Genomic DNA, 23,903 nt, shown 5'->3' with positions numbered 1-23,903 from the left:
CGCAATCAAAGACGACCGTCAAAGTGCAAATCAGAAGATGTGATCGAAGTACTACTGGAGGGAAATGAGAGGACTGAAGGGGATACATGTTCATAAGTGGATACATAGTAGTTTGATTCACACTAGAATACAGCATAGACTTGGATAGAGGATTATTTTATAATACAGAGCTTGGAGCCTTGTAGTACAGTGAATGGGACACTCAGAACGTCTCAACAACAGGCAAACATAGGCTAGGGAAGCCTGAGTTTATCCTCGTTGCTTTGGTAAATAAAGGGTTAAATGGTTAACAAGTTGCTGTGTGGCTGACATGGCACTCGGAGGAAGGGATTCCATATTGTTAAAGCCTTGCTCAAAGAGTGGGTGCAACGTGACTTGAAAACTGTCTTGGTTGCATTCACACGAAAAAGGAGCAGACTTGACTCTTCACCTCTTGTCCCTTTTTTGATCAATGGCATCTTTTTCAAGTACATGCAGCACAATGAACATAATTAACACATAAAAACACCATAAAATAGCATAATAACAATTAAAATGTTTCCCGTAGTCCCCCAAAGCACTTATTCAAGACGTTATATAATAAAAGCCAAGCAACTGTTTACTGGGATCCTTACTTCAAACAAGTTTTTTCCAAAACATATTAATGGTCATGTCCCGAAAAAAGATGAAACCATTTATTATGCTTTGAAATTAAATGGAATAGAAACTTTGTTCTCATGGTCATTTTGTCAAATGTTAGGCCTACATTTGATATTTGATTTATTTTAAAGTCACTTATTAATCTATATCACTAAGAGGAGGCCAACAATTTCCTAAATTATATTTTTTTCCATAGGCCTATCTATTTTGATTAAACGATCTAGACAGCATAAAACGAGTGCGACGTGTTCTCTGTATAGGCCTACAATTCAAATGCACGTAATAGACGACAATTGTATTAATACGCACGTAGTAGGCAAGAGCTTACCTGATCAAGAGGCCCAGACGATCTTGTAAAATCTTCACTGTCGGATTTATTTCCACCGTCCCTGTCGTCTATGACCAAATCGATCGGCATTTTTCCTTTCAAGCAGCTGATGTATCGATGACAGAAATTATCGCATAACTCGTGTACCTGCAAACACAGAGGACAACCAAACATGTATCAAAACTGAGTGAACACTATACCCTACGGGAAAGCCCTAAAAAATGTAATGTAGATGGTGGCAATGAATGGTATTATAAAGAATAGCCTATCCCTGGCCTTGTGACAGGCCTAAGATACTATTCAAGCACATTGGCTTCAAAAATAGCAGAACTACATCACATTACATACATTTTACATTACTTGTAGAAAAACTAATGATTATTTTATTTTTCTTATTTTTTGTATATAATTGAGCGAGAACTGTAGGCTACTTCATCAACTTATTCTCCTCACTAATACAATACAGGCCTAACATGAGCAATATGGCGACTGTTATATAAACGCCCTCGCCTAATATTCTGCAAGCGCATCCATCAATGACAACATTATCAACTGCATAACATGAACATTTACTAGGGCAACCAAATATACTACCACCACTATTACACCTCTACTACGGAGTTATAGCCTAATGCTATGCATCATCGCAATCGATGGTGATAAAATATACCGTGCATGAGATGGGTATGAGTAAATATACCTTCTCCAGCTCGAGCAGATGAAACCGTAATACTTGAATTGCTTGTATCATCTAGAAGGAAAAAGTTTGCATTAAAACATTTGTATTCACATTTTGGATCATTACATAATTTTTTTATCATTACGTGTGTGTGTGTGTGTGTGTGTGTGTGTGTGTGTGTGTGTGTGTGTGTGTGTGTGTGTGTGTGTGTGATCATTAGGATTAAAATAATTAGCATTAGAGCAAACAAACTTTATGACAAGAAAATCGTTTTGACAGATTACGATTACACAAGCGTGTATCTGTTATGACACCATTAATAACAAGGACCGTGATGAAGTCCAATTCACACTAAAGTGTTGGCTACTGTAAACAATTAATGAATGTATTCATGGGCCAACTGTTCGATACTGTTCTTGCGAGTGGCCTTAAGCAAGTGAGTTCTTACCAAATTATCAATTTCTGGATTTGATGAAAATATAGGCTTCTCTGATCGAATCTGAAACCAAAGTGTTAGAAGTTCACTGTTCACTGAGTGTCATACGTCATTCATAACCATGGTGTTCACATGCATAGGACAGCTTGTCGCTCACAAAGTTTCCACAATGCACAATTACAAAACATCTATATATGCACAACTGTTATTTACCCTGAAATATACGAATTTGAACGAATTTGAACTTCAACAAAACAAGTAAATAGATATGTCAAACCTGCTTTGAAAATACTGCTATATCCTCGTTGAAAGACTCAGAGGAACACACGTCGCCTCCAGCGACCCCAGTTTCTCTCGGCGTGCAAGTTGCTAATTCACATTTTTCAAAAATTAGAGCTAGAAGTGGGAAAAGGGGGTGCCTAAAAGGAAGAGAGAGGACATTAACGCTGTACGCCGCTTTGGAAAGTTTGCGTGTCGGTACAGGCCCAAACTAAGAAAGTAGGTTACATCGACTTTCACTCAAATTGCCTACTGTCTTCAGTTGTAAATTGAATAAATATTGCACTAATTAAACATTCAGAAATGTATCAGCACAATAATTACATAAAAGTAGGCCTAGTCTTACTGCATGAAATGAGTTGGTCATACAGGCATAACTGGTCGCATGGCATCCTCAGCCCTCGAGTGCTTTATTTAGAACGCGATTCAACATTTTAGGACAACGAAATAACACCATATTCTTCAGTGAGATTAATAACTCGGGCAAAAAAAATACATTATGAACTTTTCAATAGAGTTTAATAACACTATTAAACTTGGCCTGAAAATAGGCCTATATTATGGCACACAAATATAAACAACACTGCCTATACATTTTTTGAAGTATAGGCAGGGTAGTTAGAGAATGTGTTTGATGTACAATTTTTTATTGTGAGAGTTGGATTTACAAACATTTAGGGAGTTCGGTTATCTAACTCCGACCACTGACTCCTGCTAAACAATAGGATACATCCAAATCGTTAATTTTGTGAATGGAAAATAACATTATATTTAGACTGAAACCCAAATGCAAACATAACCTATGCCTCTTTTTCGAAAACTCAGGGGACAATGTCATACTTTAACATTTCAAAACAGATATACAAAGTTTAAACAAGCCTATATAGCACCATGCTTAAAGACCGAACACAGAAGAGGCTATAATTAGCGAGAATTTCCCAAAGCCTCCCTCTCTCTTAAACGTCCATCGCTCATATTTGTGGTGCATGATATCCCCAATGGTTATACACTTTACGTTGGCAGTAAAATAAACGTACCCGTAAATGGCATCTTTGTCTCTTTTTATAGCGTCGTTGACGGAGGAGCCCATACTGGGCGGTATGGCACTGGCGTGTGTTGAGTGCGGGTACTGGTGCGAGTGGAACTGGGGCCCGTGGTTCAGGTGAACCGCCTGCATGGAGCGCGCTGCATGAGGGTCCCCGTACATAGTCGAGGGCAGCCCTACTCCGTCCATTCCATAGTGGGGAAGGTCTTCATACTGTCAAAAGTGAAAGATAGAGAATATTCTAAAAGAATAACCAATGACACTGTTGCGCTACCTCTCCTGCTGTTGAATGAAGGCCTGTGTTGATAATAGCTATACTAAATGTAATAATGTAATAATACTGACAATAAAAACGAATTATAAAGACTAATAACAAGAAAAATCTATTAACAACAATGGTAAAATAGCTTAAATTATGTTGTTGGCAGTCTATACTAATAATAGCAAAAAGGCCTACTAAATTAGTATATAAAATAAGTGCTAATGTGTTAGGTATATGATGCTAATAGTAGCCTATCGTATGTTTAGTGGTAGGAATAATATTAGTGGCAATAAAAGCCTATGTCGATCATCTAATTAAATATCAATGGAAAATGTTCATTGTTTGTGGATTAGTGTTGAACCATTAACATGTTGAAACGTTGTGAAAAAGCAGTTCACTTTTATGTGTCTACAACTTTCAAACGGTTTTGGGCATGCTTCATTCTTTCAGGCGATTAGAACACTACAGGGTCTTGCTTAGACAAAACAATACCACAAATGTCTACACTTTTCAGTCTGTATTCTTGCTGATATTTCAAAGAAATCAAATATTGTTCTGTTTATCTTGACAAAACTAATAGCTTAAAGAAACTTTAAAAAAAATGACAGATGCATTTTTAGATAGCCCACGTATAGCCATGCATGAACAATTAGCCTATCTAAACTATTTCGAGTATATTTAGAGAACGCTTTGAAGTAATCAAATATTTTTTATTCTAAATGTTGAATTGATTTATTTGTATGTCATATATCAGATAAAAATGTATAAATATTATGAAATGTTGAAAAAGACAGATAGCAACAAACTCTCTACATAATTCTCATATCTGTAAAGACTGAAATTGCATGCACACAAAACATTTGTGAATTGTCGTCCACGTTCTTGTTACCAAACCTACATAATGTTTTTTGTAAATCTTTTAAGTTGATGTGTAACAACTTGGTTATAGCCTACATTAAACACTGACCCCCCAAAAGACGGACGCTGCGTTTATGAAACGCAGAATATCAAAACACATGTCATAATAGTAAAAATGAATTATGTGATGAAGTTTGCAGTCTGCAGTCTATAGCTCTTTAGATCATATGAAAATGCAATTGTTGATTCTACTCACACACGTTCAAATGCTGACTAGTATAGGCTAGCACGTAGCAGAAGTATATTTGACCGTTTATAGCTCTACCAAAGGGCTGAAACAACCTCTTATTGCCTAGGTGCCTGCTTGTTGTGCCATACAAACGGAGAATTGCGCACAGTAATAAGCCACGTCTCAATTGTAGCTTTATTGCCTTTGCTAAAAGTTCTGTCAATACACACCCGTTGCGCCATCGGCCTGTCACTCTAGCCGATTCCAATCGGACTCTAAACGTCTTCTACGAGGCCAGGGCTGAGGGAAAATAAACACCTAACTCCAAATGCAAGATTAAGAATATTGTGCTCGTCTCTCCAGAGAGGGTGGTTGTTAGACTGCCAGCGTAAGTCCAGCAATAGAAAAAAACACCGCAATCCAGTACAGAGCTCCTTCTCTTTCTCCTGGAGACCGTTCATAGACAAGCGGCACTAGGCTACGACTTCACGCTTGAGACTGGTGTAAAATGCCCCGTACAGAAGAAAAACATTGATACTCTAGTCTCGCTCAACAAGCAAGCTGTCAATCAATATCGAGGTTGTCAAGTAGCTTAATTAATGATGACTCGTCGCGCTCTTCCCTCACTTGGAATGCTTCAGATATTCATGTAAAGATGTTCAAAAACAGTCCCCATCGTGTCCTCGATCACTTGCAACTCCAGTGAAGGTTTTCTTTGATGCAATACCATCCAAGTGGAGATCTGAAGAAGGAGGGGTGATATTTTCTGACTTCGTTTTTCTTAAAGGAGCCGTCGACTGTCCGTCGGTGTGTTGGTGGATCCCGATGTGCAGTGCGAATGCCGTGCTTGGGTCTCCAAATGCGCGCGTGTGTGTGTGTGTTGTTGCAGGGCGCATAACGCAGAGAGGGTAGCTTTGACCAATTTGTGCAAACCCGGAAGTAGTGGTGGCCATAACTGGTCACGTATTGGAATGGGCCACATCAAGTGGAGAACCAGGTGGGGGCGTTTGAGAACTGTAAAAATAGCAGATATTCAATCGCAGATAGGGGTTGCATTATCTGGTGCTCAACTGGAAGTTTTGCTGTGGCAATAACGAGCATGCCTTAGGTCATTTAAAGAATACATATAAATATTAACAAAAGATAGGCTATAAATAAGCAAATAACTGACCATGAATAGAAACAGCTGTCCATTTTCCCGAAAAATAAAAGTAGTCTAACAAATAAGCTATTCACTTATTTTTTTCTCAGGTTTATAATATCACTCTAAAACATTTATTTTATTGGAGGTTGTGTGTCAGAATTTGAAACACCTTCGCATAATTGATTGACAGACCTTCTGTCCAATATGGCAGTAGAAGTGGGAAGCGAATGGGCGCAATTAAGCGTACATCAAGCCACAGGCCTCTGTTCTCTAATACAAACATTGATGGTTTGGTGCATTGGGGACATGGTCAGCATTGTGTAATGAGAGCTTACAAATAGATGACTGTACATGTAAGTGTCAAAAGACAGCCACGGAACTACAGCCTATCAAGTTCAATAACTAAAGCTCCCTCGCCGACCGTGCATAAAATTACGAATTTCTTTATTCACTGTACGTTGTAGTCTAGTAAACTCTTTGACTTTTGAGTAGGGAACCAACAGAGTATTAATGTTATCAGGTCAACTGAAGATTGGAGGAGCAGTGATTTAAATATGGCATGAAAGCCGTATAGAGTTTGTCCAAGGTGTTATCCAAAGACGTATAGCCTTGCCAAGATTCAAACTGGGAGGCTGGTCGGTGGTTGCCTTCAAAATACGGTAGCTTTACCCAGAGAGAGTGGCTACCTTGTCCATAGAAATTAATTTGGCCTTATCTCTCTCGAGGATATACCTATGAGTAGATGGAATTTTACCAACCTCTTAAATACTTGGAATATGTGAGGTTAAGAACATATCTAATTCATTTTAAATAATGTAAACCTCGGTGGTAGGCTATTAAAGCTGTTTTCAGATTATAACATATATTTGATGAAGTGAAGCATAGCTGTAGGACGTGCAGGCTGGCAAAAGCGCTTTGAAACCAAACTTTTGATTTATTCTGTAATTGGTTGCATGAAGAAGCTATCCAATTATGTCCTTATAATGACATATATTTCTTGAAGGTACTATTATTCATGTATTTTTCTGCCAATCTTAGACTAAACTCTGGAAGTTATGGAAGGACTTGAAGGAGCCTAAACCAAAAGTGTAAGAAAGGTAAATAACGTTTATCTGTGTCTGTAGGCTACTTTTACAGCCTTTATTAACACTCCTAACATGTTTTGATATAAGATTTACTCAGACCACAATCGGCAGAGTTATTCATGTCTAGTTAAATAAAGGTTAGATAAAAAAATATATATAATAATTTAAGTCTAGGCTAACCAAAACGTGAATTGGCTCATTTGGAAGACCCACATTTGTATTGTGGTCAAGAAAAAACATAGCTGTAGATACACTGTAAGTTCACATCATTTACAGTAGCCCACATTTGACCGTTTGTTTAAGAATCTATATCTCGGGAATAGCTCATCAAATGTTTGTTTGAACAAACTCAAATTTTCTGTTTGAGTGACCAGATTTTATTTTGAAAACCATTCGAATGTTTTTACACACAGGCCAAAATGAACTTACATTTCACAGAAAACGCAAACGTAGCTTATGAAAGAGCCTTTCACAGCTGAAAGTAAGTACGGGAAGAAATATTAAACAGGAACTGGTATCTCCCCCATTTACATGACTCCATTCTTAATAATGTTATAGAAAATGTTACTGTAATCAAATGAAGCAATCTGTTACATCACAGGTCTAGCTGATTTAGGCATGCATAACCTACCATGAAATATCTTCTGCGACCAAAAGATGGGTTAACAAGTTCTCACTGTTTTTCCACTGATGCTGTTTGGGTATCAGTTTGTTTGGTCGTTTACTGGACCATTTGCGCCATCTAGTCTTAGGCAAGTGCAAGTTCAACTAAGATGTGTGTTGAGTTGTGGCATTTATTGTAATATGTTTGTTATAGAGTTGTTGTAGTCACTTTGCGACGGGAAAATAAACATTTCTTATGCAGACAAAACGTATAGCAAAATACACGTGTTACACCTGAGGTCCACAGACAGTTATGCCTACATGGAATTGCAATGGTGGAAAAAGTACCCAAATATCATACTTGAGTAAAAGTAAAGATACCTTTAATAGGAAATGACTCAAGTAAAAGTGAAAGACACCCAGTAAAATACTACTTGAGTAAAAGTCTAAAAGTATTTGGTTTTAAATATACTTAAGTATCAAAACTAAATGTAATTGCAAAAATGTACTTAAGTATCAAAAGTAAAAGTATAAATAATTTCAAATTCGTCAAATTAAGCAAACCAAATGGCATAATTGTTAATGTTTTTTTTAATTTATGGATAGCCAGGGGCACACTCCAACACTCAGTAGAGATGACCAGGGATGCTCTCTTGACAACTATGTAAATTGGTCAATTTCTGTCCTGCTAAGCATTCAAAATGTGACGAGTACTTTTAGATGTCAGGGAAAATGTATGGAGGAAAAAGTACATCATTTTCTTTAGGAATGTAGTGAAGTAAAAGTAAAAGTTGTCAAAAATATAAATAGTAAAGTAAAGTACAGATACCTCAAAAAACGACTTAAGTAGTACTTTAAAGTACTTTTACATAAGTACTTTACACCACTGTGGAATTGTAACATCTTGATGTGATGGTATGTAACTGAATTAGTTCACATTTGAAACAGAATTTGGCAAGTTCCCTTTCAAAACAATTACATTCTTTTTTATATACAGTTGAAGTCGGAAGTTTACATACTGTAACGACAGCCTTCCTCCTCTTCGTCTGAAGAGGAGGTGTAGCAGGGATCGGACCAAGACGCAGCGTATTCCATGTTCAACATGATTTTAATAAAGAGACGAATAACGTGAACACTATACAAATACAAAATTAACAAATGACAAACACCTGCCTCTGATTGAGAACCACATCAGGCCAATTGACAATCCCCACATAGAAACACAAAACATAGACAAAACATAGAATGCCCACCCAGCTCACGTCCTGATCACGTCCTGACCAACACAAAACAAGGAAAACACACAAGAACTATGGTCAGAACGTGACACATACACCTTAGCCAAATACATTTAAACTCAGTTTTTCAGAATTCCTGACATTTAATCCTTGTTAAAATTCCCTGTCTTAGGTCAGTTAGGATCACCACTTTATTTTAAGAATGTGAAATGTCAGAATAATAGTTGAGAGAATTATTTATTTCAGCTTTTATTTCTTTCATCACATTCCCAGTGGGTCAGAAGTTTACATACACTCAATTAGTATTTGGTAGCATTGCCTTTAAATTGTTTAACTTGGGTCAAATGTTTTGGGTAGCATTCCACAAGCTTCCCACAATAAGTTGGGTGAATTGTGGCCCATTCCTACTGACAGAGCTGGTGTAACTGAGTCAGGTTTGTAGCCCTCCTTGCTCGCAAACGCTTTTTCAGTTCTGCCCACACATTTTCTATAGGATTGAGGTCAGGGCTTTGTGATGGCCACTCCAATACCTTGATTTTGTTGTCCTTAAGCCATTTTGCCACAACTTTGGAAGTATGCTTGGGGTCATTGTCCATTTGGAAGACCCATTTGCGACAAAGCTTTAACGTCCTGACTTATGTCATGAGATGTTGCTTCAATATAGCCACATAATTTTCCATCCTCATGATGCCATCTATTTTGTGAAGTGCACCAGTCCCTCCTGCAGCAAAGCATCCACACAACATGATACTGCCACCCCGTGCTTCACGGTTGGGATAGTGTTCTTCGGCTTGCAAGCCTCCCCCTTTTTCCTCCAAACATAACGATGGTCATTATGGCCAAACACTTCTATTTTTGTTTCATCAGACCAGAGGACATTTCTCGAAAAATGACAATCTTTGTCCTCATGTGCAGTTGCAAACCGTAGTCTGGCATTTTTATGGCAGTTTTGGAGCAGTGGCTTCTTCCTTGTTGAGCGGCCTTTCAGGTTATGTCGATATAGGACTCGTTTTGCTGTGGATATAGATACTTTTGTACCTGTTTCCTCCAGCATCTTCACAGGGTCCTTTGCTGTTGTTCTGGGATTGATTTGCACTTTTTGCACCAAAGTACATTCATCTCTAGGAGACAGAACATGTCTCCTTCATGAGCGGTATGACGGCTGCGTGGTCCCATGGTGTATGAACTTGGGTACTATTGTTTGTACAGATGAACGTGGTACCTTCAGGAGTATGGACATTTCTCCTAAGGATGAACCAGACTTGTAGAGGTCTACAAATTTTGTTTTCTGAGGTCTTGGCTGATTTCTTTTGATTTTTCCTATGATGTCAAGCAAAGAGGCACTGATTTTGAAGGTAAGCCTTGAAATACATCCACAGGTACACCTCCAATTGACTCAAATGATGTCAATTAGCCTATCAAAAGCTTCTAAAGCCATGACATCATTTTCTGGAATTTGTCATGCTGTTTAAAGGCACTGTAGACTTCTGACCCACTGGAATTGTGATACAGTGAATTCTAAGTGAAATAATCTGTTTGTAAACAATTGTTGTAAAAATTACTTGTGTCATGCACAAGGTAGATGTCCTAAGTATTATGAGCTATGCATTTTATACATGCATGAATTCCATTTTACCACAGCATATCCTATCTCGGGTCCAAAATAATAATTTCAACTAATGGTAGGTATTTCCTTGTCTCTGAACATTTCAAATAAAAATATTATTTCGTCATACATAGTCAAGATCTAAACTGAATGATTTTCACATGGACTGTTCTCTGATCCAAGTTGTTATAGTGAACAAAACTGCATCATCAGAGCTAAATGCAGGTGGCCTCAAGCAACGCGTCATATCTGTTTCATTCTGCAATATGTCACACTATTATTCATTTAGGCAGACAGATAAGTGCCAATATCATGTACATAAATGATCAGAATACACAATCCTCAAAATGTACATCAGTCACAATCCACAGACAGATACAATTTGCCTTGTACTCATGCAGTGTTATTCATGTCCTTGACTTTACATCCTCCAACCCCCCAACACCACCCAAAAATGAGCCCCAAGGGATGGATAATGACAGTTGGGATATTCTGGTGACAAGGTGGGGGAGTTTGCAGTGTTGTTATTGTTATTATTACAACATGGGTATGCGTCCCAAATGGCACCCTATTGTCTATGTAGTGCACTACTTTTTACCAAATCCCTATGGTCAAACGTAGTGCACTACATAGGGAATAGGGTGCCATTTTTGGACGCAAACCATGGGACAATTCCGATTGCCCTGGAATGTGAAAAGAGTGAGTTAAGGGCCACAGAAAAAGGTCACGGCCGCAATTATCTCTGGCCTTGGCCTGACAGAGACAGCTGAGCAGGCCTGGTATTCTTCCTGTTGTCGTTTGCTGTTGCTGTTTTGGGGGCTAAATGGACAATGTTTCTTTACCCCCATGGGCCGACTTGGTAGCTATTCTCGTACTTTTAAAGAATCACAAAAATGTGTAAAGATACGAATAGGCTACCCAGAAAGGGCTTCTGCTGAGGATAAACATGAATGGGGCCAGTTTGTGCATATGTTATTATGAAACATAGCGTGCACACACAGACAAATACACACATACATACAGTGCCTTCAGAAAGTATTCACACCCCATGACTTTTTCCATATTTTGTTGTGTTGCAAAGTGGGATTAAAATGGATTGAATTGTCATTGTGTCAACAATCTACACAAAATACTCTGTAATGTCAAAGTGGAAGAATATTCTAACATTTGAAAGAAATATATTAGAAAAAATAAAACACTGAGTTAGCAAAACATTAAGGACACCTGCTCATTCCATGACATAGAATGACCAGGTGAATCTAGGTGAAAGCTATGATCACCTGTTAAATCCACTTCAATCGGTGTAGATGAAGGGGAGGAGACAGGTTAAAGATGGATTTTAAGTATTGAGACAATTGAGACACAGAATATGTATGTGTGCCATTCAGAAGGTGAATGGGCAAGACAGAATATTTAAGTGCCTGTGAACAGGGTAGGGTAGTAGATGTCAGGCGCACCGGTTTGAGTGTATCAAGAACTGCAACGCTGCTGGGGTTTTCACGCTTAACAGTTTCCCGTGTGTATCAGGAATGGTCCACCAACCAAAGGACATCCAGCCAACTTGGCACAACTGTGGGAAGCATTGGAGTCAACATGGGCCAGCATCCCGGTGGAACGCTTTCGACTCCTTGTAGAGGCTGTTCTACGGACCAAAGGTGGTGCAACTAAATATTAGGAAGGTGTTCCTAATGTTTTGTGCACTCAGTGTATATCTTGATTAGATTAGTATTCAACACCCTGAGTCAATACAGGTTAGAATCACCTTAGGCAGTGATTAAAGCTGTGAGTGTTTCTGGGTAAATCTCTAGGAGCTTTCGACACCTGGATTGTGCAACATTTGCCTATTATTCTTTTCAAAATTCTTCAAGCTCTGTCAAATTGTTTGTTGATCATTGCTAGACAACCATTTTCAGGTCTTGTCATAGATTTTCAAGCAGATTTATTCAGACCCCACATTTTGTTACGTTACGGCCTTATTCTAAAATGTATTTTTTTTAAAATCCCCCCCTCATCAATCAACACAAAATATCCCATAATGACAAAGCAAAAACAGGTTTTTAGAAATTTTTGCAAAACATAAATAATACAAAAAACTGAAATATCACATTTACATAAGTACTCAGATCCTTTACTCAATACTTTGTTGAAGCACCTTTGGCAGCGATTACAGCCTCGAGTCTTCTTGAGTATGACGCTACAAGCTTGGCACACCTGTATTTGGGGTGTTTCTCCCATTCTTCTCTGCAGATCCTCTCAAGCTCTGTCAGGTTGGATGGAGAGCGTCGCTGCACAGCTATTTTCAGGTCTCTCCAGAGATGTTCGATCGGGTTCAACTCCGGGCTCTGGCTGAGCCACTCATGGACATTCAGAGACATGGCCCAAAGCCACTCCTGTATTGTCTTGGCTGTGTGCTTAGGGTCGTTGTCCTGTTGGAAGGTGAACCTATGCCCCAGTCTGAGGTCCTAAGCACTCTGGAGCAGGTTTTCATCAAGGATCTCTCTGTACTTTGCTCCGTTCATCTTTCCCTCGATCCTGACTAGTCTTCCAGTCACTGCCACTGAAAAATATCCCCACAGCATGATGCTGCCACCACCATGCTTCACCGTAGGCATGGTGCCAGGTTTCATCCAGGCGCGACGCTTGGCATTCAGGCCAAAGAGTTCAATCTTGGTTTCATCAGACCAGAGAATCTTGTTTCTCATGGTCTGAGAGTCCTTTAGGTGCCTTTTGGCAAACTCCAAGAGGGCTGTCATGTGCCTTTTACTGAGGAGAGGCTTCTGTCTGGCCACTCTACCATAAAGACTTGATTGATGGAGTGCTGCAGAGATGGTTGTCCTTCTGGAAGGTTCTCCCATATCCACAGAGAAACTCAAGCTCTGTTAGAGTTACCATCGGGTTCTTAGTCACCTCTCTAAACCAAGGCCATTCTCCCCCGATTGCTCAGTTTTGCTGGGCGGCCAGCTCTAGGAAGAGTCTTGGTGGTTCCAAATTTCTTCCATTTAAGAATGATGGAGTCCACTGTGTTCTTGCTGACCTTCAATGCTGCAGACATTTTTTGTTACCCTACCCCAGATCTGTGCCTCGACACAATCCTGTCTCGGACCTCTACAGACAATTCCTTCGACCTCATGTCTTGATTTTTGCTCTGACATGCACTGTCAACTGTGTATATAAACAGGTGTGTGCCTTTCCAAATCATGTCCAATCAGTTGAACTTACCACAGGTGGACTCCAATCAAGTTGTAGAAACATCTCAAGGATGATCAATGGAAACACGATGCACCTGAGCTCAATTTCGAGTCTCATTGTGAAGGGTCTGAATACTTATGTAAATAAGGTATTTCTGTTTTTTTGATTTGTAATAAATGTGCAAAAATGTCTAAAAGCCTGTTTTCACTTTGCCATTATGGGGTATTGTGTGTAGATTGATGAGGAATTTGTTTTAGTGAATTGATTTTAGAATAAGACTCCACTCTCCATCCCTCATGACCCGAGCCTGAGAGTCTAGGGGTTACCATAAACCTGCCTCCCAAACTCTCCTTGACCTGTGTGACCTGTGCCCTGATAGGTTGCTAGGGTAGTTACTAGGGGGCCGGACATCTGCCCGTCCTCTTGACTAGACAGGGCACACAATACTATCAGTCCCCCTCAAGCAGTGGCAGAGAGCAACAACTCTGTCTCTGCCCCTCAACAACTGGACTCAGTCATACTGTGTCTCTGGACTGGTGGGATGGTGAGTTGTGTAACATATTGTTCTTCATAGTTAGTTGTCGTTGTTGCATTATGTATGCTGCCTCGGTATATCTTGTAACCTGTAAACATGTTCAGGGATTATATATATATATTTATTTTGTATTTATTTAACCTTTATTTAACTAGGCAAGTCAGTTAAGAACAAATTCTTATTTATAATGACGGGCTAGGAACTGCCTTGTTCAGGGGCAGAACGACTGATTTTTACCCTGTCAGCTCGGGGATTTGATCGAGCAACCTTTTGGTTACTAGTCCAAAGCACTAACCACTAGGCTACTTGCTGCCATTTATACAGTCCTTAATTCCTGTTATTACTGCTCTTGTGAGATTGTATGTACAGTCAATTCATTAACTTTCATTTCCTTCTACAGAACCCCTGCTATTCCACTACTTCTGCTTTTCATCTACATGTACATCCCCATGTTCATCTTCCTCAGCGTGTTTAAATAAAGTTCCGGTATGTGTTAACTCTTGGGCTGCTTTATTTCCCTTTAACCGGGAGCGGCATCAGTCACAATCCAGTTAAATACATAGACCCGGGTCGCTCTCTTTCAAGGTCCTTTGTCTCGCAGGATTTGTCATTTTGCTGACACCACTACAGCACGGCGGCCCACAGAGACCACACGGGGTACTTTCCACACTGCCCACCTGCGGTCCAGTGGGGTATGGCCCCAGGGTATCCAGTGGATTACTACCATGTGGATTATACCCCCTCTCTGGAGCCTATGAGAGCCTGTTGGAGAGCCTGCTGACGGTGCAGCATGGACCCTATGGCCCTTCTCCTCCACCTACGGGATACTACTCAGAACCAGATGGGGCCACATCCCCAGAAACCCAACGCCTGGATTGTTCTTCTACATTGGAGTACCAGGGAGCTGCAGCGTTGCGAACATCGCTGCATATGTCATGAGTACAGGAAGCTCGTTTTGCCCGAATTGAGCAGAATATACAGTATTTTTCACATTATGCAACAGAAGACCAGATCCCAGGCTTCCTCCTATTAGGGGAGCCCTCTCCAACAGGTTGCAGTGGAGAACATGGGACAGTCATGGTGGACAGCGGCAAGAAGTTGTCTCTTCGGCCCTGGCACTGTTGCCAGGTGTGACTGTGACCGTCGAATGTGACTATATTGCCTCTCCAGCCTGAGCACCTTTGTCGGGACAGCGACACGTCATGTCCTCGGCCCGCTATGCTGCCTCTGTATCTCTTGTAACCTGCAAACATGTTCAGGGATTATATGTCATTTATACAGTCCTTAATGACTGTTACTACCTCTCTTGTGAGATCGTATGTACAACATTTCCATTGCCTTTCAATTCCTTCTACAGAACCACTAGTATTCCACTACCTCTCCCACTTTTCATCCCCATGTTCACCTTCCTCAGTGTGTTTAAATAAAGTTCCTGTATGTGTTAACTCTTGGGCTGCTTTATTCCCCTTTAACCAGAGGCAGCGTCAGTGAATCACAAACCAGTAAAGAACGTAGAGCCCGGTCAAGGGGTGACAATACTTTCTGAAGGCCACTGTACGTAGACACATGCAAACTGACACACACACACACACACACACACACACACACACACACACACAACACACACACACACACACACACATAGAGACAGACAGACAGACACACAGACACACAGCAGAGACAGAGACAGAGACAGAGACAGACAGACAGACAGACAGACAGACAGACAGACAGACAGACACACACACACACACACACACACACACACACACACACACATACTTGCCATATTGCTTCCATTTATCTAGTCCTCTGAGATCAACAATAGTGACAAGGGAGTAGGGCACTGGGGTCAATTATTCAGATGGTTTGATTTGGTTTAACATACCTCGGGAAATGCAAAATGTATTACCATAATGCAAAAGTCTATCTAATCGTCTCAGATTTACTTCCTTGAGTGCCTAGGGTGTAGGGGCTAGGGGTTGTTTCGGGATTCAGAAGAGTATGGCTACATTCCGAATCACTGCTCGTGCACTCGTTCACTCCCCCTCATACATTTAAAAGCATTGGATTGGTGCAAGCGTGACTGGAGAGTGTTTCCAACATACTCCTCACAGCAGTCCATTATAGTTTAAATCTATGAGAGTGCCCACATGAAAAAATATTATAGTATACTATGGTATAAATACTAGTATTGTAGTATTGACTGTACTGTAGTATTGACTGTAGTGTTGCGGACACGATTGTAGTACACTGTAGTATTTACAGTTTACTTATGCAATAAGGCCCAAGGAGGTGTGGTATATGGCCAATATACCATGGCTAAGGGCTGTTCTAAAGCACTACGCAACGTGGAGTGCCTGGATACCGCCCTTAGCCGTAGTATATTTGCCATATACCCCAAAACCCTGAGGGGCCTTATTGCTATTATAAACTGGTTACCAACATAATTAGACCAGTTAATTTTTTAAATTATAATTGTATACCCATGGTATACGGTCTGATATACCAAGGCTTTCAGCCAATCAGCATTCAGGGCTCGAACCACCTGGTTTATAATATAAAATAAATAATGTAGTAAAAAAAACTGTAGTGTATGTATATATATTGTAATTAATGTAGTGTTTTTGAAGACTGTAGTATTTACTGTAATATTTTTGCGGACATTACTGTATTATTTACTATGGTTTTTTGTTTTATTATCATTGGCATAGCAGTGGGGGCTTTCTCCTTGAGAAAAACTACTGGACAACATACTCAAAGAGCACATTTAACATAACCTGTACGTAGGTAGGATTGAGGTCTGAACGGATAGTTCAGAGCTTCTGCTGTTTTCTATAACCTGTAGGGAACACAATATATGGTCTATACTTGGCATGTAGGTTTCTTGCTTATGGGTGGCAGAAATTGGGATATGGGACAGGGTATACGCCGGTGGAGGCTGGTGGGAGGAGTTGAAGGAGGACAGGCTCATGGTAATGGCTGGAATGGAATAAAAGGAACGGAGTCAAACGTGGTTTCCATATGTTTCATGTGTTTGATACCGTTCCATTTATTCCATTCCAGCCATTACAATGAGACGGTCCTCCTATAACTGGTATATGCACATTAAATACTGTAGTATTTGCAGACTCCATTGTTTTTGCGGACATTACTTTGGAATTTACTGTACTGTTTTTGCAGTATGTAGTATACTGTAGTATTTACTATAGTATTCTACAGTATACTACAAAATTCTATAGTAAGTACTACACATGATTGAGGGATACTACAGTGTGTAGTATAGTATACTACAGTTTACTACAGAATTCTATAGTAAGTACCGTAGTATTCTATACTACACTGTAGTATGTTCGGGAGAAGGGTAGAGAATCGGAATGTTGCCAGCACTAACCATTGAATGAAGCATCCAACAGACTGGCTCCCTCTACTGAATGTTGCCAGCACTAACCATTGAATGAAGCATCCAANGCATCCAACAGACTGGCTCCCTCTACTGAATGTTGCCAGCACTAACCATTGAATGAAGCATCCAACAGACTGGCTCCCTCTACTGAATGTTGCCACAACACGCAATTGCTGTGGTATTGTAATCATTTTTATAGCCCTCACTTTGTTTGTGTTATCTGTTTAAAAAACGAATAATATAATTTACAGAAATGTATAAAGCAAAGTGGTGTATAACAAAACATATGTTCTAGCTACGTTGACGTCAAACTAAAAGTATTACTAATAACATGATGTGACACAAGGCAATAATGTTAAAGTACAACGCAAGAGTAGCATATACCATGCAATGTCATGTCAGGTCATGCTAGGTCATTTTACACCAGAATGTAATATATCGGATCTAAATTGCAGTGGTGTAAAGTACTTAAGTACAAATACTTTAAAGTACTACTTAAGTCGTTTTTGGGGGTATCTGTACTTGACTGTTTACATTTTTTGACAACTTTTACTTTTACTTCACTACATTCCTACAGAAAATATGTACTTATTTTTCTTCGAATGCTCAGGCAGGACAGAATTATGGTCCAACGCATCTATTAATATGGCACAATGTCATCCTTACTGCCTTTGATCTAGCGGACTCACTAAACACAAATACTGCATTTGTAAATTATGTCTGAGTGTTGGAGTGTGCCACTGTCTGTCCGTACATAAAAAGGAAAACCTGCCGTCTGGTTTGATTAATATAAGGAATTTGATGTATAGCAATTACATTTACTTTTTACTTTTACCCTCGTAAAACTGACTATCCTACCGATCCTTGACTTCGGCGATGTCATTTACAAAATAGCCTCCAACACTCTACTCAGCAAATTGGATGCAGTCTATCACAGTGCCATCCGTTTTGTCACCAAAGCCCCATATACTACCCAACACTGCAACCTGTATGTTCTCGTTGGCTGGCCCTCGCTTCATATTCGTCGCCAAACCCCCTGGCTCCAGGTCATCTATAAGTCTTTGCTAGGTAAAGCCCCACCTTATCTCAGCTCACTGGTCACCATAGCAGCACCCACCCGTAGCACGCACTCCAGCAGGTATATTTCACTGGTCACCCCCAAAGACAATTCCTTCTTCAGCCGACTTTCCTTCCAGTTCTCTGCTGCCAATGACTGGAACGAACTGCAAAAATCACTGAAGCTGGAGACTCATATCTCCCTCACTAGCTTTAAGCACCAGCTGTCAGAGCAGCTCACAGATCACTGCACCTGTACATAGCTCATCTGTAAATAGCCCATCCAACTACCTCATCCCATACTGTTATTTAATTTTTTTGCTCCTTTGCACCCCAGTATGTCTACTTGCACACTCATCTTCTGCACATCTATCACTCCAGTATTTAATTGCTATATTTGTAATTATTTCGGCACTATGGCCTTTTTATTGCCTTACCTCCCTTATCCTACCTCATTTGCACACAATGTATATAGACTTTTTCTATTGTATTATTGACTGTATGTTTGTTTATTCCATGTGTAACTCTGTGTTGTTGTTTGTGTCGCACTGCTTTGCTTTATCTTGGCCAGGTCGCAGTTGTAAATGAGAACTTGTTCTCAACTAGCCTACCTGGTTAAATAAAGGTGAGGGGGAAAAAAATTAAAATATATGACTATTGAGTACTTTTTCCACCACTGTACTTAAGTAGGCTACATTTAAAACCGAATAGTATATTACTGGGTGACTTTCACTTTTTCTTGAGTCATTTTTTATTAAGGTATATTCACTTTTATTCAGTTTGACAATATTTATATATTCACCACTGCAAAAATGTCATCTGGACAGTTGTGAACGGCAAATGATTGTAACGCATATGTTGACCACTAGGTGGTAGTAAAAGACAACTATTGTAGTTTGGACCATGGTTCGTTGAGACTTCTATGTGTGAGAAATTGAACAATAGTTTATTGACAATATAAAAATATATATATTTTCATTGTCACTAAGGCTGAAACAGCGGTAATGTGATACAATGACCTTAATTGAAAACTATCTACAGCTGCTCTACACTCAAGACCCCTCAAATATATGTTTTCTTTCTTTTTTCTCATCACCTATTGTGTCAGTGAATGGCAGATGTGTTTGGCAAATAATTGATGATGGTGCAATCAAAAAGATGTCGTATTCCAGTAACTTCAGCTGTTACGAATGCATGATAATCACGATTGGAGTATTCAGGTTACTCATTAGTTCATAAATAGGCTACATTAGGTATCATTAACCTTGTATCCACATCTTCATAACATACCAACCAGCACTATTTATAAATGTAACTAGGAGGCACCTATGATAAAGTACAGTCCAAACTGTGATGTAAATGAAATGTCCTGAGAGTCACCTTATTGTGTGGAACAGTAGAAATAGGGAAACACATACATCATAGTTTGGTATAGCCAAATAGTCCACTGCTGGCTTTTGGACATCCCTAAAAATCCTATACGGTCTGCAGTCCTTCGCGTCTGACGTCATCACTTCCGCAAGCCCCCCCTCCCTCCATTCCAGTGTTGGCGGCGTTGGCTTCTACCGACAGAATCCAACATGGAGTAACCAGAGATGGGGCTCGTACGGGGCCATCCTCACCGACATCAACGCACGATTTCAATTACCGCATTTCAGCATGGGGCGCGACGGGATTAAATCGGTGGAGGTATTCCAAAGGGATTTACACTCTCGTGGATGCACTCGAATAATTGTAGTGAAGCGCTGAGAGACGAAGAAGAGAAGCAAGAAATAACGCAAACAAACAAACATAGAAAAAAAACACTCGGAAAACTAGGCTGATACTGTTACGGTGTGTGATCGAGGTGTTGGACGAGAAGGGCAAGACAAAATGAAGACACCACACAATGTACCCTCGGTGGGATATTATTGTAGGTGAAACGAAAAAAATGACCGAGGAAACACACCCAGACGAGTGAGTAGCCCATAACATTAGCTACTAAACAAAAGTAGCCTTAATTCTTATTTTGCATGTGATAAGTTCTCTAATTATACCCATGTTATGCATGATGAGAGTGGACCTGAAGTTTTTCCCCAAAGTTGAAAATGCTTTGTTACAATGTAACGTTAGTGGACAGAGGAGCGGGATGGTTAGGCCCCACTCGCCCTCCTGAACGACTTCAGTCTTGAACGAGGGGGGACGAGGGGGGAAGGGTTGGATCGGAAACATTTTGTAAAGGGTTTACAGTGAAAAGTTTCAACTGCACTTCATGTCACCATTTGCCATGCAAATAACACGGCAGACGTATAACAACTTTGTATGTTTGTATGTTGACCACTATGTAAAATGATCTGGGTGCACGGTCACGGAAAAGTAACTTTCGTTTGCATTGTGACGCTGTTGGCTAGAAAGTATTTCTTTGTGGAGGACTGATATGCCATATCCGCCATTTCTTTTCGGAATCGCTCTAATTTGCATACTGTCCTTCATTCATAAAAATACCAACCGCAAAGGCCGAGGGGGTGCGCGCTGCGTTGGCAGAGTCTACGCGAATATTTAATCATTTTCTAAGTAGGATCAAATATGAATGTCTAGTTGGAAAGTTAATCCTGTTGATTCAGTCTAATGATTACATCGCATTTTACTGCAGTTACCACATTTCCGCCCGAAAGTTTTTTTATTTTATTATAATGACCTTGTACATTACGTTAGGCTATTAATAGGTTATTCATGGATTCTGCTGCAATAATAATATATAGGCATTCACTGGAAATTCTTTTTAATGCACAGATTGTTTAATTTTTTTCTCCCTCTATTTCTACTGGTAAACCCATTTTCACACAAGCCATTTTCTCATGTAAAGTCCATTCCATCTTACTTATAGGCCTACACACTTTTGCTTTTTAAAATAGATGTCCTATTGTAGCCTCCTCAGAGAAGGAAGGTAGAGGACCATCCTCTTCATTGAATTTCATAAAAGTAGTGAAACACTTAAAGTTATAATTTTTAGATAAAACTATAGGTACTAAATATATTCACATTTCACCAAATAATAGGGATGGACAACTGCCATTTTTTGACTTTGAGTACTTGTATGATTGTTTTTCAAGTACTCAAATTAAGAAAAACATAAGGTCCACACTGGAAAAATATATGTGCACATTTATCTATATGCCAACGATACATAATTTATCATAACCATTACAAATAACAAATCCTAATAGCTAAAATGCCCCAGTCGTCAATTTAAAAAAAGGTGCAGTTTTAAGATGAATTCATTGAAACGGTAATTTCACCTGGTTATATTATATCGTGGAACACAATCTTCAAAAAGGTAGTAACCTCAGCAGTGGCATTTGCTTGTAGAATCCTATGGCTGTACAATGCCATAGCATTGTTTAAAAAAAAAATTTGCACCCAGGACTCTTATTTCCCAAGCCGTTACCACAGTCAAGACACACCTATTTTATAGTAAAAAAAACAACATGATTTAATAGAACAGAATAAAATAGAAAAGAATAGCGCGAAGTGATGTACATCTCATGTCTGGAACAATTATTCTGAGTGATTTAAAAAAAAAAAWWTTTTTTGCCAGGCTCAATTTGGTGAGTTGAGTGACCATTTTTTTTGTTACAAACCAAAATCTGTCTTTTCGATATACGTGCATTTAATGTAGTTGGCCTAGGCTTAATGATTCTGAAGAAAATATGCAATTTCTATTTATCAAACGAATGTTTTGCATATTTTCAGTGTGCAACTTGTCTATGCTTAGGGCATAGGCTAACCAATTATAGCATAGGCTAACCAATTCTAAACGGCACTAGCAGTTTGAAAAGTAGTGTTGCCACAGTCATAAACCCTGCCTATTTGTACAATCTCTCCTTAATATCAGATTTAACCCTAACGTTAACCTTATGCCTAACCTTAAATTAAGACAAACGTTTTTTTCCATACATTTTTACAATATAGCCAATTTTGACTTTGTGGCTGTGGTAACTAGTGACAACAGCAAAGTAGCCTGAGTGGAAATTAGATTGGGCGCAATTATTCCAAAACTACAGCTTGTTGTTGGAACACACATTTCTTTACTTCAGTCAACCAGTCCATTTTGAATTTGTGATAAAACTGTTGTTATTTGGCAAGGAATGTAGCTTGTGTATCCCATCAGTTAGATACATTTTTATAGGCAGGTTGTGTGTGGCACTCATGCATGTGTAGAGGGAGCGGTCGGAACCCAATTGAGTGAGTGATAGAGACACGGTGGGAAAGGGAATTGGGGAGAAGAACGGTTTGATACATACATTTGACATTATAGTCATTTAGCAGATGCTCTTATCCAGAGCGACTTACAGTAGTTAGTAGGCCTACATCATTTTTCATACTGGTCCCCTTTGGGAATCGAACCGATAACCCTAGCATTGCAAGCGCCATGCTCTACCAACTGAACCACACGGGACCCACTTGGTTTCGTTTTTGTTTGCCCCGCAAATGCATATGCACAAATGGAACACGAGTCGAAGGAAATTAACGTTGTCTTCAAAGACGACAGAGTTTCGACCAAATGTTTTTACAGTATTTGAAAAACGTGATCTCTGGTTAAAGATAGTTTTGAGGTCTGTTCGAGTACTCAATTACTCACACCCATCCCTACCAAATAACTGATTAAAACGCACTGTTTGTTATGGTCTGCAGTAGCCTCAACAGCACCCTCTAGGGCAGCACCTTGGGGTAGCCAGAGGACAGCTATTTTCTGTCCACCTCTGAGTACATTGACTTCAATACAAAACATAGGAGGCTCATGGTTCTCACTCTTCCCTAGACTTATACAGTAACCCTAACCATAGGTATATTTGTTGTAATTTTTCCTCTTCTTAGTTTACCTTTCACTTACTTAGCTAATGTAGCAAATTTAGCCTACTCAACAACCTGACTCAGAGAGTGGCTGGCTTAAGCTTTCCAACACTTCAACTCTTCCAAGTCAAGATAAGCTTTTGGTTTCATTCATTTATTTCCACTGTGGCCCACCAACTGCTTGCTATACACTACTGTGTGATTGTACACATGGTTTGTTGACTATAATGTTAATATGGTGACAGCGATGTAGGCTGTGTAGCGGTTAGCAGTTATGATATGAAGGTTTGGCTCGGAGGTTTTTTTTGTGCCTGGTCACAGGCATCTGTTCTGCTGTGCACTGAATTCCACAAGCGAAGGGAAAAGGTGCGAGGAGTAGCGTAGATAGAAGGGAATTAAGTGATGATTCTGTATGTGGCTGCTATGAAAGTGAACTGTGGGTGATTAGATCAG

General features: G+C 39.7%; 2 protein-coding genes and 1 long non-coding RNA gene across 4 annotated transcripts in view; 2 read left to right on the top strand and 1 right to left on the bottom strand.

Annotated features, from left to right (window-relative positions):
- Positions 1 to 5,631, bottom strand: part of LOC111982380 (homeobox protein Meis1) — a 33,375-nt gene extending 27,744 nt beyond the window's left edge. Inside the window, exons 1-6 of the mRNA XM_024013940.2 lie at positions 4,986 to 5,631; positions 3,399 to 3,619; positions 2,360 to 2,501; positions 2,095 to 2,145; positions 1,668 to 1,718; positions 968 to 1,114 (exon numbers count right to left, since the gene is read on the bottom strand). Coding sequence (XP_023869708.1) covers positions 968 to 1,114; positions 1,668 to 1,718; positions 2,095 to 2,145; positions 2,360 to 2,501; positions 3,399 to 3,619; positions 4,986 to 4,997 — 624 coding nt within the window. The 5' untranslated portion in view covers positions 4,998 to 5,631. The remainder of the gene's footprint in view (positions 1 to 967; positions 1,115 to 1,667; positions 1,719 to 2,094; positions 2,146 to 2,359; positions 2,502 to 3,398; positions 3,620 to 4,985) is intronic.
- An 8,447-nt stretch (positions 5,632 to 14,078) lies between these two features.
- Positions 14,079 to 15,600, top strand: LOC111982446 (uncharacterized). Its single transcript, XR_002879746.1, has 2 exons — positions 14,079 to 14,164; positions 14,556 to 15,600. It is a non-coding gene; the product is annotated as an uncharacterized lncRNA (long non-coding RNA).
- A 4,551-nt stretch (positions 15,601 to 20,151) lies between these two features.
- LOC111982378 (sprouty-related, EVH1 domain-containing protein 2) overlaps positions 20,152 to 23,903 on the top strand; it is a 30,625-nt gene continuing 26,873 nt past the window's right edge. For both annotated transcript variants that reach the window (XM_024013936.2, XM_024013937.2), the window contains exon 1: positions 20,152 to 20,573. In XM_024013936.2, the coding sequence (XP_023869704.1) occupies positions 20,506 to 20,573 (68 nt within the window). In that variant the 5' untranslated portion in view covers positions 20,152 to 20,505. The remainder of the gene's footprint in view (positions 20,574 to 23,903) is intronic.

Source organism: Salvelinus sp. IW2-2015, linkage group LG21 (genome assembly GCF_002910315.2).
Source record: "Salvelinus sp. IW2-2015 linkage group LG21, ASM291031v2, whole genome shotgun sequence".
Taxonomy (NCBI): Eukaryota; Metazoa; Chordata; class Actinopteri; order Salmoniformes; family Salmonidae; genus Salvelinus; species Salvelinus sp. IW2-2015.
This window is presented reverse-complemented; position numbering and strand designations above follow the sequence as displayed.